Here is a 10,292-nt window from a genome sequence, read left to right on the forward strand (position 1 = left end):
GTTACAGCTGTAATTCGCACATTGATCAAAAGAAACTTAGCTTTTAGAGGTTCAAATGAAAAATTTGGGTCTGAAAGCTACGGGAATTTTATTTGTCTGCTTGAGTTGATTGCACAGGTTGAACTTTATTGGCCAAGCGCATAAAAAGTTATGGTGACAGGGGTTCTCGAGGAACAAACTACTTCTCAAAAAATACTTGTGATAAATTAATCATATTGATGGCAAGAAAAGTTTTGCAATCAATCAGCGACGTTGTTTTAAAATCTAAGTACTATGGATTATCAGTAGATTCAACACCTGATGTGAGTCACAAAGATCAGCTATTTGTGATCTTGAGGTCCATTGATTAAATTTCTAACAATAATGCGGGATCAAATTTTGCAACGAATAAATGCTATTTCCAAATTATTGCAAAGTGCAACTTTTACTCTAGATACATGTGCTGAACTTTATTCGTCTCTTGGAGATTATCTTCTTGAATTAATTAACAAATTCAATTTAATAGAACAAGATCCAAAATTACAGTTACCAGACATTGATTATTTACAAAAGAGACACCGTAATAAGAAAGCACTTTTAGGTGAGAACCGATCAGAGGAACCTCAATTAAGTCCATGTGAAGAGTTTAAGACAAACGTTTTTTTAAAAACTATCAATAATCTTACTTCAAATTTAAAAGAACGAGATCAATGCTATCAGGAATTGAATGACAAATTTGTATATTTAATAGACACGAGGTTCAACAAGGATAAACTGAAGACTTGTGTTAACTGTCTGGTGGAAGACTACACAGAAGATATTGATGATAATTTATATGCAGAAATTCAGCATCTGCACATGTTTTTGAAAGAAAATTTTAAAACTCAAGTTCCTGAATCGTTCCATTTGGATTTGTACAAACTGATAAAGGAAAAACAAGAGGCTACATTTCCAAATATTGAAGTCATTCTTAGGATTTTCATATGTTTCATGAAATCTAACTGCTCTGGAGAAAAGTCATTTTCAAAATTAATATTACCAAAAACTGACTTGCGATCAACTGTCACAAAAAAGATTAAACATTTTTGCATTATTATCAAGTAGCATTACTGACAAAATGAAGAAACGTAATATAGATTGATTGATTAACGATTTCTTTAATGAAAAATACAGAAAAAAGATTATGCAGGTTTTAAACAATATTTTTAAAAAATTGAAATAAAATTTAAATTAAATCAAACTAAGATTATATTTTTAAAATTACTATTTTATTTCTATTAAGCCGCAGGTTTTTTTGGCCTAAAGCCCCTAAAACTGTAAATCCGGCTCTATATATATATATAAATATATATATGTATATATATATATATATATTAATGTATTCTTTCGGAAATTTTTGTTAACGGTTTAATAATTTTTTTCTGAAAAAGACAATGTTTTTCACCTTCAAAAAAAAATTATTAAACCAGTTTTTTGCTTTTTAGTTCATTTATTCAACCAAAAATTGAAAAATTACAAGTTTTTTATAATTTTACAAAATTAGGTTAGATGTCACTCATATAGTTGAAAACTTGTCATTGGACTGACACCTAAATAAAATCAACAAACAAACAAAATAATAATGAATAAAAGCCTGTGTAAATGAAATTAATTTAAAAATAATAATAATAGCGTTAAAGCTATAATAAATTAAGTAATAAGACAAAAAATATGAAAATATCAATTATTTACAATAAAACAAAAATAAAAAAAATTAGCAACAACAGCACAAATAAAAACAAACTTTACGCTTACGAAAAAGCAAAACACAAAAACTGCAAACTGAAAATGCAAAAACAAAAACTTCTACATTAAATTAAAAATGAAAACAACTTTTAGTTATTTTGTCGAAAAAAAAAGACGTAATAAAATTAGTGATATAGAAAAACAGCGAACAACAATAAATACAATTAGCAACAACAGCACAAATAATTACAAACTTTACGCAAACGAAAAGGCAAAACACAAAAACTACAAAATGAAAGCCAAAACTACAAAACGAAAATGCTAACACAAAAACTTCTACAAATTAAAAGTAATAATAATAATAATTTTTTATATAATTAATAAATTTTCGGCGAAAAAAAAGGTGTAGAAAAGTTAGGAGCTACTTAGAACAAATAGATATTCGAATTTTCTTTTGTTGGTTATTTTAAATTTAATTTTGAGTATTTATTTTTTTAGTGTTTTATGGTTTACAATATCACTTGCTTTTTTTTTGATAACTTTTGATTTTATTTCTTTATTTCCTTTTTTTCAACGGTTACAAAACACAACCGCCATGTGCGATGACCTTGCAAAGAAATTGTGTTACGGGGGGAAATGCAGTTATTTTTAGTTTCCCAAACGTTTACATTGTTGGAATTCCGCCCTTTAATCACTTACCGATTCATATATATATATATATATATATATATATATAAATATATATATATATATATATATATATAAATATATATATATATATATATATTATATATATATATATTATATATATATATATATATATATATATTTATATATATATATATATATATATATTTTTGTTATTCATCTCCTCAAGGCCAAGAAGGCAACTACAGATGAGGAGGCTACTTAATAGTGGTTATAACCCTCTCTCAATTCTATAACTCCGAAACACGTACCTTGACGAACAAGGTCGCTGCGCGGAGAAAAAAGTTGAGCGCGGTATTACCAGGGACGTGGTGGGTATATATATATATATATATATATATATATATATATATATATATATATATATATATATATATATATATATATATATATATATATATATATGTATAATTATAAGTATTTTATAGTTACAACCGGTACTCTTAATTCACAATATATATATATATGTATATATATATATATATATATATATATATATATATATATATGTATATATATATATATATATATATATATATATATATATATATTATATATATATATATATGTATTGATTAATTACGATGCCGAAACGGAAAAAGGGATGTATGGAACTATATTACAACTAAAGTAAATGACAATAAATACTTTAATGCAATTTGCAACATTTGCAGCAGTCATATTTAGGGGTGGTAGCAGAATTTCTTAGTCATGCATCACATCAATTATGCTAAAGTATTTAAGATTTTTTCATAAATTTGATATGGAAAATCAGAAACAGAAAAAAAATTTTCAATTTTATTGTATGCGTTATAATAAGCGTTTTCGATTTAAATGTATGCTTGGATTGTTCGACTGCAGCCTCATTTTTTAGGTCCAGTCGTCACCCTAAATTTAGAAGTCCTACAACCTGCTTGAAAAACCTTAATTCATTGCTCTTGCATCAGTATTCAAAAGTCCATGCCTACGTCTGAAAAGGCAAAAACCAACACAAAAAGGTATTTTTCAACACTCAGTTTTCTGAAAAATTAGGCGTAGATTAGAAATGTCACAAATAATGGTTTTGCTCAATACCTAATACGAAATATTCGGCTCCAGGACACTTTGCTATTTTGATAGTTCCGACCTGCTTCATTAAAGTTCATATGTTATTTAGTTGCGGGCGTTTTTATTTTACTTATGACTAGGTCGTGTCACAGCACGAGTGCTACTTCAAATTGTTTTAAATATAGTTATATATAAAAGTACTTACATCAAATGTGTTACATCAAAATGATTTAAGTATTGTTATATATAAAACATACTTTTCAAACCATTCAAAATAAATAAAAAATAAAAATAACCAGCTGTAGATAGATACAGCAAAAAAATTCCATATGTATTAAAAACAATATTTTCACAACAACCTGAACTTAAAGATTGGTTTAAATTTAATGCTTGTTCTACCCTTACTTTTATCATTACTCAATATTGAAACTGTTTCAAGTCAAGTTACTGTTTTTGCATCTCTAAATGAAAATATCCAGTCAATTTTAACAATGGTTCAAAAGTCATTTGGAAGTCAATATGACTTTTAAATAACTTTTGAGCCATTGCATTTTTGGTTCATAAAATTTATGGACCAAAGTACATTTATATTTACTTTTATGCATAAATAAACACATAAATGCTATACAGATTATACAGTTTATTTAATAAACAAGTACATGAATATATACATACATATAAATGTATATACATAAATAAATTCTAAAAGGAACCATGGGAACCTTTTAAAGTGCCTGATAATTATCAAAATTATGCAGATTAATTTAAAAAATGCAGAATTAAGTTATGATGAAAATAAATTGTTTTTCAAACTTATATTCATTTTTTTAATTTGGTTTTAATTTTTTTTGGTAAAGAAAAGTTTTAATAATGTATACAAAATAATTAAAATAAAAAGTAAAAGTTTTAATTTTTATGTTTTACTTCATTACTTTTATTGCTTGTATTTGAAGTATAACTATAACTAATTTTGATTGGTGGAAACCAATTAGTTCTTAAAAGGCTTAGCAGTCTTCAGGGGACACACATTAAAATACACATCAAAACATATGCTCAGCAAAAACGTCACGTCACGACAGTCTCATGAGAAAAATGGTAGTTTTCCTCAATTTAAAAATATATTTCCATTAATAACATTCTTTCTCAGTATAGCTCACGTTTTGGTGGTGTTATAATGTGTGTTTGGTGGGGTTGTCCTGAATGTATTTGTCCTGATATCAATCCTTATATGACTTACGTTCAAAAGCGTTTTTTAATTATTTGGCATCATTCATGAGTATGGCTAAAATTCAATGTACAAAGTAAATTTTAAAGCTTAGCTTGCATGTATGTATAATTATGTATATTATAATTGTTTTTATAATTAGATATAAACTTTTTTTTATAAAATCAACAACTGTTTACTTACCTGAAGTAAACAATGAGAGAGATATTGCAAGATGAAAAAATCTCATGCTTGTTTTAAGCTAAAATATATATATATATATATATATATATATATATATATATATATATATATATATATACGTATATATATATATATATATATATATATACATATATATATATATATATATATATATATATATATATATATATATATATATATATATATAAATATATATATATATATGTATAATATATATATATATATATATATATATATATATATATATATATATATATATATATATATATATATATATATATATATATATATATATATATATATATATATATATATATATATATGTATATATAAATATATATATATATATATATATACATTAGGGTGGTTCAAAAACCAAAGTTTGGAAGCTTATAAGGTGCTTAGATATTGGTTTTATATATAAAAAATTTTTTTATTATTAATCTCCAAGGGTGGCCCACGGGCCCTAAACTTTTTTATTTTGACAATTTTTGTCAATTTTTCTGAAATTTTAATGCCCGTGGGCCACCCTACAACAATGGAAAAAAAAACAACAACATCAGTAAACTCAGAATGAGTAATAGAAACAAATAAAAATGCACTCTAAATGAAATTTTTTTTGTAAAAATTCTGATTGAACCTGAAAGAATTAGGAAAACCGAATATTTTGCTTTTCAACCTTTTTTTTTGTACTTTCAATCATTCCTTATGATGACATTTTTCTTATTTTTTACAGTCAAAATCTCATAAATATGGATAGATAATCATTACCAGTGTAAATAATATTTTTTTAAGATGATTTAAAGTTACTTAAGATGAGTAAGAGGACAATCTAGATTTTAATGTACTCTATAACCGACGCATTTTCTCAGCGTACAATAGTATTGAGTGCAACTGTAAACATTTATTCCAAACTGGCAATAAGAGTGCAAATGACGTCAATCTAGCGTTTGAATTAATAGCAAAACTAAAACCAATACAAGTGAAATTCTGAGAAATATGCTTATTCTTAAATATGAAAATATGTTAAGTTAATTTATGTTATGTATTATTATTTATTTTAAAATTAGATAGATAAAATGACAAAAATTCCTGAAAAAAAGCAAAAGGGCCGATATTCTTAGTCGGTAAATCAAGGGACTAATTTCCATCTAAGCAATTTGCCACATGAGAAGAGATTATTCAGTATTATCTGCTCCTTCGTAAAATTATACCTTATGCTGTTCTGAGAAATCTTGTCTGCTGTACCAACAGTAACAATTTACACAAATCTGTCCAGAAGATAAGAATCACTGCTGCATTATGTCTAAGCTGGTGGTTCCTTGGAAGATTGGGGGATATAAAACTCGTGATGAACAGAATTCGCTCAGGTTTGTCTCATTAATAATAATATAATTTGTAATAACTTGAATTAAAGTAATTTATTATTAATTATTAATTTAAGGAAGGAAGTTGAAACATTGCTGAATAACTACAAGAAGCTGCAATCTCATAGGAGTAGAGAAAAATCAGCAGAAATCATGAAGAGGGAGAACTTTGTAACAGAATCTAAGAAGGTATTTTGGATAGGATACAACATAGAAGTATTAATCGAAGACATACAACAAGACAGAAAAAGAACAGCTGAAGCCAAGAAAGAAGATATAAAATTATAGAAAATGCAAAAGGAGAAAAGGACAAGTTACATAGGACTTACTGACATCAGAGATGAGAGTGAGAATTCTGATGAGCAGTTGGTGGAAAAGCATGATAAATTAGATATTTCTGTTGATTTATTAAGTAATGCAGGTGATGCTGATGAAAGTGATCTGGATGAGTTTGTTTCCAAAAATGTTCAGGCTAAAGAAAATAGTGTATTTTTCCCTAAAGATATTCTAAGGCGTACTGCTATAACTGCTGCAGGTGAAGGTCTTTCAGTGAATCAGTGTAATAGCTCTCTCAGGAGGAAATATTGGTAAATATTTTGTCTCTAAATCATCCTCTCTCAGAGCCATAGAACATGTGATCAATTTAGAAGCTGAAAAGATTCAACAGTACATCAAGGATCTGGCCAACTCTGGTCATAAATTGATTTCTGTTAATTTTGATGGAAAGATAGTAAAAGAATATACAGGAAATATTGCATTTGTTTAAAATAGACTTGCTATACTCATAAAAGTTAATGGGAAAGCTGAGTTACTTGGTATTCCTCCTATTGATTCAGGGACTGAAGAACAGCCGTTCATTGCTATTTATGATCTTTTAGAGAATTATGATCTCACTAACCAAATACAATGTATCTGTTTTGATACCACTGTATCAAACACTGGAAGGCCCCAAGGTGTTAATACCAGAATGCCAGAAAAGTTAGGACCGCCAATTCTTCTCCTTGCCTGTTGACACCATGTTCTGAAGCGTCATATTACTCGCTTCTGTAAGATGTACCCAAGCAGTAAATCTACAGGACCAGATTACCAGCTGTTCAAAAAAATTAAGTCAGTCTGGAATGAACTAGAGAAAGATATACTACCCCTGAAGAGGATTGAAACTCCACCTGAAACCTGGATAAATCAACAGCAACAGGAATCTGAACAGTTCTACAGAGATTTAATCAACAATAAGACATACAAGAAGGTAAAACGAATCATTCATTCTAGTACATTATTTTTCGGTAACCTATTTTTGTATGCTTTTTAATGTTTAAAAGCAATAATTAATAAAATATAGGATGGGAAATCAAGAAAAGATTACCAGGAGTTAGTTCAGCTCTCTTTGATAATTGTTACTAAGAAGGAGAGGTTCAGGTTTTATATGCCTGGGCCTGTACACCATGCCAGGTTCATGGCTGAAGCCTTGTACTATGTGAAAATGTACTCGATCACATTTCTGGTCTAACTAAAGAGAACAAAAAGGAAATATAAGATATGTCTATTTTTGTCGGTATATTTTATGCTCAATGGTTCCTTAGAGCTGAGTTGCCAACTGCTTCTCCATATCAAGTAAAAATAATAAAGGTTTAGAATAAAAATAAAAATAAAAGTATGTAAACTATAATGATAGAATATTGCTTATTTACTTTAAATTTTCTATAGGATATAAAAGCCCTCTGGCAAATGAAGAGATTTATCGAATACTGAAGTAGTCCGATCAATGTCAAAGCATGACTGGTACTTAAGTTTAGTTCTAGTTGCATTTGCTTTAGATGATAAGAATTACCCTGATAGAGATAAGTTAGCTCAGAAACTCTATAGTATTCATTTGGACAGACCCAAGGTTTTCAAACTAAAGCGTATTGAAGTAGATAAGAAGGTTCTTCACTCACTAGACTAATCCCAAGATCAGTCTCCCTTCGTAGCATCTCTTGTTACTGAGCAGTCTTGGATAATCTTTGATAAGATTGGCCATGGGAAGGGGGAAGTGCAGTGGCTTAAAACCTCTTCACAGTTCTGGGAGCTGAATGATTTTTATCCAGATTTTGAGACTACCATCAAATTTCAAGATGATTCTTCTGAGAGAGCTGTCAAATTGGTTCAGGAGCTTATTATGAAGTCCAATAAGGAGGAGAAGAGGCAAAATATGTTCTTGTTTAATCATTTCTACAAGAGAAGTAAACAAGGATCCAAGAAAAACAATATTGCAGCAAATGCTACTTCCAGCATTATTTGACTTTTTAGTCAACAAAACTGTTCCATGATCAACAAAAAAAACAGATATTTTTAAAATATTTTCTCAAATTTATATATAAAATGCAGTATTGTGATATGATATTTAAAACTTTTTATGGTTTAACTGTATGATAAAAATGTCATCATAAGAGATTACAAAGAAAATGATTGAAAAAGAAAAATATTCGGTTTTCCTAATTTTTTCATGTTCATTTAGAACTTTTACATAACAAAATTCATTAAGAGTGGAATTTTATTTGTTTCTATTACTCATTCTGAGTTTACTGATAATTTATTGTTTTTCTTCCCATCGTTTTAGGGTGGCCCACGGGCGTTGAAATTTCCGAAAAATCGACATAAATCATCAAAATGAAAAATTTTAGGGCCCGTGGGCCACCCTTGAACATTAACAACAACAAAAAAATAGTATATAAAACCAATATCTGGGCACCTTATAAGCTTCCATTCTTGTTAAAATTTTACAATAACCCATTTTTTAACTACCCAAATATAAAAATATATATATATATATATATATATATATATATATATATATATATATATATATATATATATATATATATATATATATAAGTATAAACACTACACACATATACAAACATACACAAATATATAAAGATATCAAACTTTAAATATATTAATTTAATTTTGAAATATATAACATGAGGTATGTATGTGGATAATTTTTTAATTAGCTTAGAGATGCAATAAATAAAATATTAGTTTTTTAGAGGTTAGTTACATTTTCTGATCTAAAACATTTATACATATATATATATATATATATATATATATATATATATATATATATATATATATATATATATATATATATATATATATATATATATATATATATATATATATATATATATATGTATATATATATATAGAGAGGCCGGAACTTTTACTAAACAAATCAAAACAAAATCAACTTTTTACTACTTGCCTGATGATTGTGCAACACATGAAACTCTGAGATTCAAATTTTTTTTATAATTTTTAGCATTTAGCAAATTCCTGATGCTGTGGGATATATATATATATATATATATATATATATATATATATATATATATATATATATATATATATATATAAATATATATATATATATATATCCCACAGTATCGCTTATATTTATTATCATAAACCTATATATACATATATATATATATATATATATATATATATATATATATATATATATATATATATATATATATATATATATATATATATATATATATATATATATATATATATATATATATATATAGGTTTATGATAATAAATATAAGTCTTTAAAACAGTAACTAATTTACTTTTAATTACAATTTGCTTATAATATAATAAGTAAAACATACTTTTAATTATGATTTATATATACTATAAAGTTTTTCTTTTCACATTGGTAATTCTATTACGCTTGCAGATCAATTATTTTTAGACTCTGTACAAACTATCTATAAAATAAAACCTATTTAAAAATAATTTTGTAATTTGATATTTGAAGATTTTGTTTGAGATAGTAAACCTTTGTAAAATCAATGTCTAATTTGGATTATGCAAAAGAAATTAGAGTTATGTTTACAAATATTGACTTGCACATTACAATGACGGATCCAGGATATTTTGGTGATGGCTGATGTTAAAATTTTTTGCATTTTGTATCACATATACAATATTTTTTGTATTTTGTATTACATATAAAAGAGGTCCTCCATTTCTATAATATT

General features: G+C 26.4%; 1 protein-coding gene across 4 annotated transcripts in view; it reads right to left on the reverse strand.

Moving 5' to 3' along the window:
• LOC136075451 (uncharacterized) overlaps positions 1 to 10,078 on the reverse strand; it is a 60,747-nt gene extending 50,669 nt beyond the window's left edge. For 2 of the 4 annotated variants that reach the window (XM_065788706.1, XM_065788704.1), the window contains exons 1-2: positions 9,503 to 9,577; positions 4,868 to 4,925 (exon numbers count right to left, since the gene is read on the reverse strand). In XM_065788706.1, the coding sequence (XP_065644778.1) occupies positions 4,868 to 4,913 (46 nt within the window). In that variant the 5' untranslated portion in view covers positions 4,914 to 4,925; positions 9,503 to 9,577. Of the gene's footprint in view, positions 1 to 4,867; positions 4,926 to 9,502; positions 9,578 to 9,920 lie in introns of those variants that run through there. The other 2 variants (XM_065788703.1, XM_065788705.1) reach the window with 2 other exon arrangements.
• Positions 10,079 to 10,292: the final 214 nt, after the last annotated feature.

Source organism: Hydra vulgaris, chromosome 01, assembly GCF_038396675.1.
Source record: "Hydra vulgaris chromosome 01, alternate assembly HydraT2T_AEP".
NCBI lineage: Eukaryota > Metazoa > Cnidaria > Hydrozoa > Anthoathecata > Hydridae > Hydra > Hydra vulgaris.